At 27.9% G+C, this 15,531-nt stretch overlaps 1 protein-coding gene across 1 annotated transcript; it reads left to right on the forward strand.

Moving 5' to 3' along the window:
* The first annotated feature begins 7,383 nt into the window (after positions 1-7,383).
* Positions 7,384-10,030, forward strand: LOC107167744 (UDP-glucosyltransferase 2-like). Its single transcript, XM_089227452.1, has 4 exons — positions 7,384-8,313; positions 9,117-9,342; positions 9,419-9,638; positions 9,737-10,030. The coding sequence occupies exons 1-4, from the start codon at positions 7,471-7,473 to the stop codon at positions 10,020-10,022; spliced, it is 1,575 nt and encodes a 524-aa protein (XP_089083578.1). The 5' UTR covers positions 7,384-7,470; the 3' UTR covers positions 10,023-10,030.
* The last annotated feature ends 5,501 nt before the right edge of the window (positions 10,031-15,531 follow it).

A 15,531-nucleotide genomic window follows, 5' to 3' on the forward strand; every position in this document is an offset into this window, starting at 1 on the left:
TTAATTTGTATTTAAATAGAGATACAAATACATCAATCTCAAAAGTATTTAAAGTACTTCTTTCAAAAGTATTTAAGAATAAATACAAATACTTAGAAAGTAATTAAATACAAATAAAAATATTAACTTGGGTTCAATACTTTTTCTCTGATATTTTAACTTTAAATTTTACCATTGAGACTCATTTAAACTGTGTATATTTTTATATTATGTAGTGTTATATTCTTATAGTGTTAATTGGCAATAGCTATATTATCCCACAACTTACGAGCTAGGTATTATTTATTATTGTATTACATATATAAGACAAAATTTCAATGATAGTACTTTTGATTTCTGACTAGAAAAAAGATAATAAATAATTGTTTATTGTATAAAAGAATAGGTTAAGTATTTAAATAAAAGTATTTGATTCTCAAATACAAATACATCCAAGACCATATTTAAAATAGTTTCCAAATACTTTATTCGAGAAGTATTTAAAAAGTATTCTTAATACAATATAAAATATTTAAATACATTTACTCAAATACTTAACAACACTGCTATAGAGTAATTAAAAATATTAAAATAATCAAACAGCCCAATAAAAATGTCAACTCCTTTGAAGTTACTACAGTAAATCTTTATTATACTACTTTATTATTATACTCTTTATATATTTTAGGTTCTAAAATATAAGAAATAGTGAAATATATTTGAATAAGGTGCACCAATAAACAAGTACCTGCAGTCCTTAAGGTTTTAATTGCATATTAAGTAAAAGCATATTTGATTAACACACGAGTAATAAAAATTAATCATTAGTTTAGATTAAAAAATTAAAATTTCTTAATAATCAATGATCATACAAACAATACACAATGAATTCAAGTTCTAAGCTGATAGATATTAAGGAAGAGTGCTCATGTGTATACGATTAGTTGAGTTTCGAATGATTTCATTTGGACTAGTTATGAATAAAATAATATGAATACTCTTGAGTAGGTACACTACCGATCATTAAAGTACATTATGCATTACAAACAAATTATGTATCTATTACTAAGGTAAAAATTAAAAGTACCTATATAATATTATACTTACATTAATATTTTTTTCAAGGACGGCAGTGCCGATGACGCAAATGGCGGCGTCGTGAGTTCGTGACTCATGTCTCATGACGATTAAATAACGGTCATTTACAGAAATAACGATTAAATAACAGTCGATCATCAATTAGATAAATTATGGATAAATTATTTGATGTATTTGGTACAGAGTGATAAATACGAAAACACAAAATTTCTACTAAAACCATTTTAAGTTTTTGTAGGTTGGTATCATAGAGTAATATTACTCTATGGTTGGTATTTAGTTTATTTTTTTCTTTTGATAACAATTCTTATCACACTCCGGGAGAACAGAACACGTTTCTTCATTAAAATATTTTAAATGTTCATTTATATGACGATCATTCTTAGAGCGTTAAAAAAAATAAATTTCTTAATTGTTGAATGGTAGCTTTTAAATGACGTCCGTAAGTGAATATCGTGTTTTTATTCGAATTGTGTATTATATTAAATTTATTTAACTATTTGAATTTCAATTTAGCAATATATAAAACCATTAAATCTAATTATAATAAAATATAATATAATTTATAATGAAAATTATGTTATCACATTTTGATAGCTGCACAAAAGGGGCGAAATGTAGGCAATATTATATACGGACACAAACATTTTTTTCCTGCGAAGATCCATTCGTCTATTTTACGTTATCACCATTTTTATGTTGATCGATAAATGAATATCAAGATTTTTATTATAAAAATGGGTTCCACCTTTTTTTTCAGTAAAAACTGGTCAAACTGTTCGGTTGATCTGGCCCTACTAAACTGTATACCTTAGGTGTCATGGCCGACTGACTCAAGCCGTTTTCCTATGCTGCCTGTGTAAAATATTATCAGTGTCCATTCTGATTGTTATATTCTGTGGTTGCATAATTGTTAATTTGTTATCATATTGAACTTAACGAGGTGAATGACAGTCATGATTTAAGATAATACCTAGTATTATAATATATAAGTATATCTTAAATCATGATGACAGTATAATATCTACTAATTTTATCATTTTTATTATAGTTAGTTATCATAATATTGTGTTTTACCAAATGCTTATATTATTACTTATTAGCATATTCTATACGTACCTAGCACCTACAAAGTAATATTTTAAAAATATTTTGTCACCCATTGATATTTAATCAATTTATAAATATTTAAGATAAATAGGAATGTGATTTTTTTTTTTAAGAACGCCATTAACATGAATCAGTAAAGGTAAGAGGGAGGCGAGCTGAGATTTTGAAATTTAGAAATTTATTTACACAAGTTTAATCAAAATTTATATTATTTTAGTACAACGTGTATTTAGTTTTGTGTGCATAGGTAGCATGACTATATTGGTAGTTGTAATAAGCATAGTGTAATAGTAGTAGTATATAAAATAATAAAAAGTCATAATGATTATATAATAGTAATATACTTAAGCGATATCTAAACAGTTAAAAAATTCAAAAGAATCCAATGTAATTTAGATTTAAAATATCATAAAATAATTTTCAATATTTTATGTATCACATACTTACACCAAAACAAACAGATATTGCATTTGTTCAAGCACGGTACATGTTTGAATTGCCAATCTATCACTCAATACAAGATGTCTCATATAGCCCACGCTGTTAATTGTTGGTCGGACTATGTATCAAATTTAATCAGTTAAATCAGATAAGTGTTTCCGTTTCTTTCAAAACTGTGATCGGGTGAACCCTTGTAGTTACAAGGTAACTATAACAGTTAGTTATATATATATATATACAGAGTGTAACAGAAAGATCTGACCAAAAAAAAAAAAAAAAAAATTATGTCAATTCATCGTATGACAAGATATTTTATATTATATGATAAATAAATAATTAAAGAAATATACCCATGTCAGCAAATTCTCAAAATTCATATTTTTTTAAAACTTATTGCGTCCCAAATTAATTTAACCAAAAAATATTGATTTTTAAAAAAAATTCTAAAAAATAAACTATTACTTGACTTAGATAAATATTTTTACCATCAAAATTGTTCTTATAATCAGTTTCACAAACAGGCTATTTTGAATTTATCTAACATTTTAGATTCTGAACGGAGTAATGAATGTATTGATTTTACAATGTGTTTTTTTATTGTCTGTGTACAGCATAACTAGTCGAAATAATGCTTCAATTTAAAACTTTGGGGGTGCGGTTTCTCATGTAAAAGTGAATATCCTTGGTGCATTATAGAGGCCAAAAGTAAACATTTTCCAACAGTTTTCAAAAAAATCAAGAAAAACAAAAAAAAAAAGCGGGTAAGTCGTGTATGTCGCTCTGCTGTACAGTAGGTTACAAGTGGGTTACTGTAATGGATGGAATTAAATTTGAATCCAATGATATTATATCATTGCATACAAAAAACGATTCTGAGCGAAGACAGTTTATCTGTCTAGGATATATTATAGATTATTAAAAATTTTCAAATCTTAGATTTAAAAAGAAAAATTTTTATGAATTTCTAGTTTGAAATAATTTGCGAATTTTCGTGATTTTTACATATGTTGTCAAAATTCAATCTTTGAATGCTTGTAAAAAAAAAAATGTGACCACGCATTTCTTTTATTTTTCAATTTTTATTGTAAAAATATATTATGAGCCTTGTATTAAATTTTCAAATCTTAGATATAAAAAGAAAATTTTTTATGAATTTCTAGCTTAAAATAATTTCTGTATTTTCGTGATTTTTACATAATATGTTGTCAAAACTCAAACTTTGAATGCTTAAAAAAAAAATTGTGACTATGTATTCCTTTTATTTTGCAACTGCTATTGGAAAAATATGTTAGGAGCCTTGTATTAAATTTTCAAATCTTAGAATTAAAAAGGATAACTTTTATGAATTTCTATCTAAGATAATTTGAACATTGCCGTAATTTTTACGTATTTAGTCAAAATTTGAACTTTAAATGCTTATAAAAAAAAATTGTGACTATATATTTATTTTATTTTTCAATTGCTATTGTAAAAATATATAATGAGCCTTGTATTAAATTTTCAAATCTTAGATATAAAAGGAACATTTTTTATGAATTTCTAGCATAAAATAATTTACGAATTTTCGTGATTTTTACATAATATGTTGTAAAAATTCAAACTTTGAATGCTTATAAAAAAAAATTGTGACTATGTATTTCTTTTATTTTTCAACTTCTATTGTAAAAATATGTTAGGAGCCTTGTATCAAATTTTCAAATCTTAGAATTAAAAAGAAAAACTTTTATGAATTTCTATCTAAGATAATTTGAACATTGCCGTAATTTTTACGTATTTAGTCAAAATTTGAACTTTAAATGCTTATAAAAAAAAATCGTGCCTACGAATTTTTAATATTTTTTAACTTCTATTGTTACAATGTGTTAGAAGCCTTGTATTAAATTTTCAAGCTTTTCTACCGAACAAATAAATTTTTATCGATATTTATAGAAAAAAAAACTAAAAAAGTTGAAAAATTAAAATGTCAGTAAACAGCTCAAAACAAATCTAAATATTTTGAAAATTTTATCAAATATATAAAACGCCTATATAAACATTCAGTCAAAATTTCAAGTATCTGCGGTAATTTGTTTTAGAGTTACACCAAAATAAGGAAAACGCTAAAAGTGAAAATCCAATGTCGTAAAAATTTAAATTTCAAATGCTCATAAAAATTTAATTTGAATTTCCTGTGGTTGAGGTATCTCGAACCAGTCAATGTGCCATCATAAAAATAATTACCGAGTAATTTGTCACCTATAAGTCCACACCACACGTTTGTTCCCCATACGTGTTGAAAATTAGAATTTGTGTTAATTTGTTTAGTTAATTAACCAAAATTAAACCATTTACGAGAACTTTGTGTTAACATCTCTGTAGAAGTAATGTAAATTATTTGTACTTATGACAGTACACTTAATTTAAAAAAAAACATTATACAAAATTACATATAAATTTATAAAACTCTAAATAGACTTTTGAAAAATAGATAAATACCTACAAATGTTATAAATTGAAACTTAATTGGCATAATTAAAATTTGAAATATAAGTGATGGGTACCGTTTAAAAAAAAATTTTATTGCACATGCACAGAATTTTTTTTTTAATTAAGATTTATCAAAAATAAATATAATTTTATGTTCTTTATATATACATTAAAAACAAACTGAATTGAATACAAGGTTATGCGTTCGAAATATTTCATGTTACCTTTATCGTTGAACACGGATAGCTGTACATGTATTATATATTATGTATCTATGTAGTATATTATGTACATTTGTATTTAATATTAATGTAATAGAAAGTTTTGAAGTACCACTTAAGTGAGATAATAATAAGCACCTAATCGTATTAAAATGTTTATCATAGTAATTTATCAAGCCTTACATAGGTATATCCATAAAGGTGCACCGACTACTCTAATTGTAATAAATTACAATAATTAATGGAATAAATACCTATAATATTTTAATTTTTCATTATTCATGTAATTTATGAGTACCTACTTTTATTACTTATTTATTCGTTATATTCAGCCAAGCTTACAAAAATATCATATAACGACGCTATATTGTTTTCGACGATTTCGTTGTATAATGTAGACAATATTGTAGTTTTTTGATGAGTGGATTGGTTATGAGAGTTGTAGCAAGTTATCAATTCATTACATACGTTATTTCCTAAAAAATTAGATGAGTAGGTAAGTTCATACATGGTAAACAAAAATGTCGTAATGTAGAGAAAAAATTAATTTGCAATTTTTATTTATTTTTTAAGATGTTATCATTATCTATTAATTAATGAAATGCATTAGTTATACCATTGTTATTATTATTTTTTAAACATATTATAACCAGTTTACTTACATTTAATACATAAAACGTAGTTTCACCTTAAATATAAACACATAATTCATAATAAAGTATAAGTATATACACATACTTATATTTGAAATTTTATTTTAATGTGTAAAAACTTACATAATATGTACCTTTTGGCTTTTTCTATCATGTAGGTACATATATTATGTATTTTTTTCATGTAGGGACTTACATTCGTTCATTACATAGGTACATACCCAAGCTTTTGTACTAAACTGTAAAATGAGTGAACGTTTTGTTTATCGTACCATAGACCGATATCGTAGTACTGGTGATGTTGTTGATCAAGTTAGAAGTGGTCGCCCTCGTTCTGTTCGAACGAAAATGGCGATCGAAGCCGTTCGTTCGAGAATTAATCGTAACCCTCTATGAAAACAGAAAATCATCGCTCGAGATATGGAAATCAACGCACGATCGGTCTCTCGCATATTACACGATGACTTAGATGTGCGTGCATACAAAAGATGTACAAGCCATCTGTTGACAGGCCGATTAAAGGCTATAAGACACGAAAGATCTAAAAAGCTGCTACGCCTGTACGGTCGAAAAAAATTTAAAAAAATTTAATTTATCAATGAAAAAAATTTTACCGTAGAGGAAAAATTTAACAAGCAAAATGATAGGATATATGCTATGTCATCATTAGAGGCGAAAGAGAAGGTTTCACGCGTTCAAAGGGGCCACCACCCTACGCAAGTAATGGTTTGGTGGGGTGTGTCATGGCAAGGTGTTACAGAGATCCATTTCTGTGAGAAAGGGGTTAAAACTGGGGCTCGTGTTTATCAGACAACTGTCTTAGACCCTATAGTAAGGCCTCTTAATAATACTTTGTTCAAAGGAATCGATTGGGTATTTCAACAAGATTCGGCACTTGGCCATTATAAGGCAAAAACGACACAAGAGTGGCTTGAAAACAATGTTCCAAATTTCATTAAGGCATCTGATTGGCCTTCTGCAAGCCCGGACTTAAGCCCGCTCGATTATGGGTTATGGAGCATTTTAGAGGAGAGAGCGTGTAAAAACGACACGCAAATTTGGAGTCGCTCAAACGAAGTATTGTGAAGGCAGCGGCAGAAATTCCGTTGGAAACGATTCGTACGTGTATTGAACAGTGGCCGGAACGTTTGAGTCGTTGTAATGTTGTATTGCAAACGAAGGGGGACATTTTGAATAATTAATATATGGTTCAAATTGTAATTAGTTATGATATTCAAATATGTTTATACAATTTTTATATGACTTGTTGCTCTTGAGTAATATACGTTTGAAGTACTGACAGTATTTATGTCTAGACTAAGGATAAAATGGATTTAAAATATTTATTTAAGATAGCATAATTAATAATCTATAAGTTGTTGATAACGTGTTAATAAAAGTATAAAGTAATCATTCAGTGTTCGCAATTTTCAGCTTTACCTGTGGTTCTGAAACAATTAAATGTTTATATTTTTTTACACTGTCCATAATTAAAAATAACTATGACAAAAAAAACAAGTACGTTATGCACATATATATTTTACATTTGCTTAGTTTATACGTCCATCTGCTCGTGGATACCACCAGTAGAATCAGCAAGAATATTGGCCGTAAACACAGTTGGTGGCAGAAGTCATTGGAATTACATAAGTTCTATACTACGTGTTTTATCAAATAATGGTCATCATGTCACTGCGCTTACATCATTTCCGGACGGTGATCGAGCCAACTATACGGAAGTAGATATATCTGATACTCAACCAATATTTCTAGAAATGAGTTTCCTTGATATATTTGATATGTTCGGATCTTCAACAAAGATGATCAACTATGTGAGAACTAATCGTTATATGATATGTGATGGAGTGTATAGAAATGTTCAGTTAAATAAAATAATGGAAGAAAAAGAAAATTCCAAATTCGATGTAATCATGATTGAAACCATGGGATTCGATTGTGAAAAGTATTTAGCGCATAAGTTAAACCTACCATTGATTATTTTAGTTTCTTCACCAATGGTAACATTTATAGAAGATTCGATTTTCGGTCACATTCCAAATCCAGCGACAGTTTCTCATTTATATGCTGATTATGCCATTCCAGAGACATTTGTTCAAAGATTATCAAACACTGTATTTTTGGGGTACAGTATGATGCTTTTAAGTGTTGACAAATGGATAAAAAAGTATACAGTCAGTAGACCATATGATTGGGTACCAAATACTGTTCAACCATCTCTAACATTTCTGAATAGTCATTTTATAAGTGATGCTTCGAGACCATTTCCACAAAACGTTATACAAGTCGGTGGCATACATTTGAAACCTCCAAAGAGTATACCGAACGTAAGTAAAATAACACATACTCTAATTCTCACCTAATGTTTGATGGTACAGTGTTCGTTTGAATCCATAGTAATACTTCTGAAGGTTAACATTAAATTTTTTCAATATAGTTTTAAAGTTTTTGAAAATAATGTTTTATTATTCTTTTTCGAATAATGGTATACACTTATTGTTTCATATAGCACACAATATTTTTTAATATAAAACTAAAAACAAAAATTTAATATAGAACATGTATTTGCTAATATTGCTATTAATTTTGTTAAGTCTTATGAGCTCAATGGTAAATCATTATGTTGATACTTTTTATGTGATTAACTATTAAGTGTATATAGTAATAAGTTATAACCGGAACGGGGAAAATCAGATCTCATAAATATTCCGCTGCTAAACAGCTTACTTCTCATAACCCAAATAATATTATTTATCATTTTATCAACACAAAAACTCAAAAGTATTCATTTTTTACAATGGCCATTATTGTATGTAATGTAGTATTAATATTATAATGTTAAAATAATATTGTAATATAACATAATATAGAGATGCTTTGAATTTTAATGAATCAAAATCAATGATTTACATTTTTGTATATTTAAAAGTAAACAATTTTACTTGTAAAAAACCTATTATAAAAATTATATATAATATATATTTTTATTTTAGGGTATATTAGAACTTATTGAAAATTCTCCACATGGGGTAATTTTGTTCACATTAGGTTCAGTTATCAATATGTCTACATCACCTGACTATATTATAATGTCTTCAATAATAAAAGTATATCTATATTTTTTTTTCAGGACATATTAGAATTTATTGAAAATTCTCCACATGGAGTAATTTTGTTCACATTAGGTTCAGTTGTCAATATGTCTACATTACCTGACTATATAATGAATCCACTGAAGAAAGCATTAGCTGAAGTTCCCCAAAGAATATTATGGAAATATGAAAAAGAATATAATATGGTGAATAAACCAAAAAATGTAATGATAAGAAAATGGTTTCCTCAACGGGAAATTCTATGTAATATATTCTATCCAAACAAACTAAATATTACATGAGTTGGAACTTTTTTTTAAGGATGTATTTTAATTTTTAGTGCACCCCAATGTAAAATTATTCATCAGTCACGGAGGTATGTCAGGAACATATGAAACAGTGGATGCTGGAGTACCAGTTCTTGGATTTCCTTTATTTTATGATCAATCAAGGAATATAGCAAATTTGGTCAAAGCTGGTATGGCCATATCTATGGATATTTCAACTGTGAAAAAGGATACATTTTTAAAAAACGTATTAGAACTAGTAAATAATGAAAAGTGAGTTAAGAGTTTGTTAAGATTTATATTTAATTAACTAAACAACCATGTATTTGAAATATTAATTGAATTTATTTTAACATAAACGTATTTTATAGGTATATGAGAAACGCTAAAATTGCTTCCGATATATTCAAAAACCGTCCCATGTCTCCGGAACAGTCAATACTTTACTGGACTGATTATGTGATTCGTTATAAAGGTGCCTCGCATTTGAAGCCTCACTCACTTAATTTAACTTTGTACCAATACCTTTTATTGGATGTGATCGCTGTGATTATATTGTTTTTATGTATTAGTATATTAATAACATATAAATTGACGAAAATGTTTCATAAACACATATGGAAAAATTTGTTGAATATTAAATCAAAATCGGAATAAGTTAGTAATATAGATTTTATTTTTAGTATTGATAGTTTTATAATTAAAATTATTATGCTTATTCTATAAAATATAAATACAACTGGAAATAATTATTTTATTGATGTAAGAACATATCCAGTATACCAGCAGTTGAACTTTTTAGTTTAATTTTCAGCCAAAATCGTACGATATCTATGGTAAATCATATAATGCGCTATTAGGAGGTGCGTCCTAGGAGCAATTTGGAAAATAGGATTTTTTGGGAGGGGGTGGTTGTTATAAATTTATAAACGCTAAACAGACCTGCAAGGGGCTTCAACCACATTCTCATTTGTAATAATTTATACGGTAATAATACCTATTATATTAATTAGGTACTTAAAAGTAAAAACAAACTACATGATAAATCAAATATAATATACAAATCAATATTTATCTATTTTCTTTCTCATAGCTGAAGAAGACCTTTCACATATTATATTAGAAGAAATTTTCATAGTGAAATACAAGTGATGTATAGTGAGATTTCTTCTAATTCAAAATAAAATTGTGTATTAGATTTTTTTGCAATAATCAACACTTCTGAACGATATCCACAATTATAAGACTGTAAGTATAAAACATTAGGTATATATCTTATCTAAGTGCAGCGTATAAAAAGCTTTAATTCAATCGTAAATAATAAAATATTTACTTTATAATGTTTAATTAAATATTTACTCTGATCATAATTTAATTGATGAAAACTATATTCTTATATGACGCCATTTTTAAACTTTATGGTGTGAACCTTTTTTTAAAGTTAAAAACAATATATACAATAACTTGATAAAAATCAGTGTAACTGTTATGATAAAATGTATCGTGTAATTTGATTTGATTCATTCAGATTCTGTGGCTCAGAATCCATTGGTTGTATAAAACATGAATATATCATTTAAGTTTTTTGGTGATTTGCATAATGTTCTTTGTGCTATGTACTGACGTTCCGCTGAGACATCTAAACACGCATATACACGTAGATATGTATAAGTGACCCTGGGGCGTATGATTTCGCCAACCAATTATATTGTGTAGGACATCAATAGCTGTATCGAAGGCCAAACTCCTAGCCTTTCCAAAATATTACCATAGTTGGAATTAGATATACGAAATATTAAATATGAAATCGTAGTATTGACAGGCGTAACCAGAGATATGGATAATGTCGTCGGGTTATTGAGATTACGTATCGCGAATAACCAGGATGTGGACCGACCGGCGTGGGAAGCTGCGATATTAAAATAATACACGCGTACGCTTTTGCACGACTCGGCCATGGACACATACGTATCTTATCGATAGGAGAGGAAACGCAGGGAGTAGGACTATCTGGACTATATAGGAGAGCCCCGATTAGACCCAATTCAGACGTGAGCCACCGGAGTCAGAGAAGCACCTTCACGCCAGACACCAGTCCAATTTAGTTATTCGGACTTAGAATATTTTGCAACCAAATCAATTTGTGCAGTAAAAAGTGTTTTATTTACATAGTAATCAAATAAATATCTAATAATTAATCACAATTTAAGTTGTTATACTTATTACACCCAATCCATCTACCTCAACACCAGTCGTTTGTCCTCCTGTATGCTGGGACGCTACATTTGTATAACTAGAGTAATATACCTACGCCCCCGATCTGAATTGGATTTTTTATCAAAAATTAAACTTGGTTAACAAAATTTCTTTTTGATCTAATTTTGTTGTAATGTAACCTTTGTTTTTCATTTTTTCTTTTTATTTTTTCCTATTAATCAAATAGTCAAATTTCCTTATTTAATCAATGCCTATAGTCTATAATATTATATTTCTATCTCAGCAGTCAGTTTCTACTTAATTTTAATTATAAAAAACTATATAACTATTAATGATATGCACAACAAGTCTATAAGTTATCTATGCATGCATACTGCTCTTTTAATCTAAAAGGCAGTAAGCGACAACATTTAAAAAACGAGTTTATTATATATATAAAAAAGGTTATTTTAAAGCTAATTTTTCGATTTTTTGGTAAAAATACCATAAATTATAAATACAATAAGGTTTTATGACAAATATTTTTAAATATATATATATATATTTATAAATAAAAGAATGATACTAAGCAAAAAGCCAAAAACCAATATCAAATGTATGATAAGCAAAGAGACAGTAACTGATAATATTTTACGGTAATTTTGTTTATTATTGGCGTATTCGACAAATACGGTATTTGAGTATTTCGTTATGTATTGATAATAATTGTAAACCATGTTACACAAATACACAATATCTTAATATCATCATAGATATCATAATATCTATGAATATCATACATAATAATAATATTTTATTAAGATACCGTTAGTATTATTCATAGATAACATATTATATAAACTTTGTATAATATATATGTCTATGGTGTTATGTAACTGTTATTATAACCTAGGCCAGCGGTTCCCAAATTGTGAGGCGCAAGCTTTTGGCAGGGGAGGCGCGAGCCGCGTGGTAAATATTGATATTTTTAAATCAACAATAATTTTGTTGAAATGTCATAACTATTCCAAACAAATATTTCATACTGATGAAAAAAAATAATAATAAACCAAATTACTCTATAGAATTGCTTATCTATGTATTATAAAATCAATGGTAATAATGGTATTACTTAAAGTCGCGTTATATTCGTACAATAATATACTTGATTCGGTGATTTCCGTAAATGTCGTTACAGCATTACAAACAAAGTGGTTGCTTTTATTAAAAAAATCGAGTTATGGCAAAGGAAACTAACCGAAGAAAACGGTAAAACCTCGTGTTTTTCATTTTTAAAAAGTTTTCTTGAAGATAATGATCTTGAATTACCAATGAGCTCACTAAACATAATTTCTGATCATCTGATGACTCTTAAAAATCATTTCGAGAAATATTTTCCAGAAGACATCGTACAATACAATTGGATTAAAGATCCGTTTAGTGAAAACCCATTACCAAATTTCACAACTACTGAAGAAGAACAATTAATCGATATTTCATCTGATTCTTCATTACGAATGAAATTTTCTTCATTTTCACTTTTAGAATTTTGGAGCAGCATTTAAGATGAATATTCTGAAATATCCAACAAAGTTTTGCGTGTACTACTACCATTTGCGACATCGTATTTATGCGAAGCAGGCTTTTCTGCAGTTGCTGTATTGAAATCAAAATATCGATCAAAACTTAATATTGAAAAAGAAATGCGTGTGGCTGTCACAACATTGCTACCTAATTTTGAAGAATTATTAAACAGAAAACAAGCACATTGTTCGCATTAAGTTTAAATATTAATACGCATTGTATTTTGTAATACTTTAAATTGAAGTTTAATAATATTTACTGTTAACTTATATTTTCATAAAAATAAAAGTGTTTGTATATTTAAATACTATAAATTTGTAATTTAATTTTTTATGGGAGGCGCAATTTTTTTTTTTTATTTTTAGGGTGGTGTGAACTTAAAAAGTTTGGGAACCGCTGACCTAGGCTATTAAAATATTGTGATTGTGGTTTGGTCCATCGATCATGATATTTTATTATCATGGTGTGCTGTTAATAAATTTTATTCTTTTTATCCGTGATTATAATACATTTTTTTGTTTCAATATCAACAAATACCTACCAACCAGTTATTATCATTATCTTCAATATTCCAATGTTTTATATTGTACACGTTTTCTGTGTACCTACTTGGATCTTGTGACGTAATTAATTGTAAAAAAAATTATTAGGTACTAATATATCTGAAGACCAACTACATTATATAATTAATGATCAATATCGGAAGATGGATGCTAATCAGAGGAAACAATTTATATTGAGAATTTGTACCTACAGATTAACTGAAGACAAACAATGATTAGTAATATAATATTTTTAAATATTAAGAGGACTCAACGCCCGTGGCCCGTATTTGTTGTCTCGGTCTTACAAATGTGAAACATTATATCAAATTTACTCTCGGCAGTTCACTTTTCATTCCGTTAGCTTAAAAATTAGATTGAGCAGACCTAATATGAAACTGATAATATTAGCTGTATTTTATTGGAAGTTTTTACGATATCAGTTTTTAAGTCAGTTATGAGCGTATAATAAATTGTAAAGTAAAAATGCTGATAGCTCACTTAATGAATTATCGTAAAAAAATGTCCAACAAAAAACAGATGATGTTCTTACCATCAAGTTTATAATAGGTTATTCACTCTACTTTTTAAGCTAACGGAATAAAACTTGAACTGCTGAGCGTAAATTTGCTATGTTTGTAAGACTGAGACAAGAAACACGGATGTTGCGTCCTCTTAATCAAAAAGATAGAATATTTATTTATCATTTACCACGTATATTACATTTTCTATAAAAATTATATATCTGCGTTAAGATGAAAAATTTAGAAAATAAAGTTAGTGATACAGTAAGTTTAATCACTTGGTTGCGAGATTTTGAAGTTTACTTTTATACGACCACAGGAAAAACTAATTTGACTTAAATTATTCCTAATAATAAAAACACGGGTTATTTATTTATTTAACAACAAAAAAAATACACCATGGCTGACCAAGAAGCCCATAATACAATTACCTCCACATTAACTGCAACCATAAATTTCATCACATTCGCAGATGTAAAGAACGAAATTAAACTACACTCAAACAACAAATGACACTCTCGCTGGCGAAAACTCAGCACCAAACTCAATAAAATAAAAAACAATATAAACCCATGGAAAAATCCTGAACTCAGTAGAAAAGAAGAAACCATAATAAACCGCCTCCGAATTGGACACACACACCTAAAACACAGCTACTTGATGAGCAAAGACGATCCCACGATCCTCCAACCATATCATTACAGAATGTCAAAAATATAACCAGTATCGAAATCAATACCACATCTCAGAACAAATTTGTCATGCACTAGGACCAAACGTTAAAAGCTTAATCTTATTCTTAAAAAAAACAGAATTGTACAAATTAATTTAATATAATCATGTAAATACTAAAATACTAACAATGTAATCAAAATTCGTGTACTAATGGCCTAGCTGTCGATGTCGGTAAAATACGATTGAGAACGTTACGGTTGAGAACGTTATTTTTGGTAACACGATTGAGAACGCTCGATATTTTTTTTTCCAACGTTGCCAAATGTAATCGAAGGATAATTTGAGCACGATAATCGGCTATCGAACGATAAAGATTTTTGATGATGTTTTAAATAATTACATAGAGCCTGGCTGTCCGTTCAATACGAAATTGTGGGCAATGAAACCTTCGGAAAATGCCAGGTAAGTTTCAAATAAATTAATGCATGCAAATTAATAATTACTACAATTAATAACTTTCTAGGACTACCAATGCCGATGAAAGCTTTCATAGAACATTTAACAGCCAATTTTACAGTTCTCATCCAGCAATATATTATATTGTTATTCAAACACTAATTGAAACACAATCAGAAACTTCATTAA

This window comes from Diuraphis noxia, unplaced genomic scaffold (assembly GCF_037042655.1).
Source record: "Diuraphis noxia isolate RWA-SAM2 unplaced genomic scaffold, SU_Dnox_SAM2 contig0004, whole genome shotgun sequence".
Lineage (NCBI taxonomy): Eukaryota > Metazoa > Arthropoda > Insecta > Hemiptera > Aphididae > Diuraphis > Diuraphis noxia.

Coding starts and splice junctions, on each gene's coding strand:
- LOC107167744 (XM_089227452.1), top strand. CDS start 7,471: ATGACAAAAAAAACAAGTACGTTATGCACATATATATTTTACATTTGC. Junction 8,314..9,116: donor CTCCAAAGAGTATACCGAAC/GTAAGTAAAATA, acceptor TTTTTTTTTCAG/GACATATTAGAATTTATTGA. Junction 9,639..9,736: donor GAACTAGTAAATAATGAAAA/GTGAGTTAAGAG, acceptor CGTATTTTATAG/GTATATGAGAAACGCTAAAA.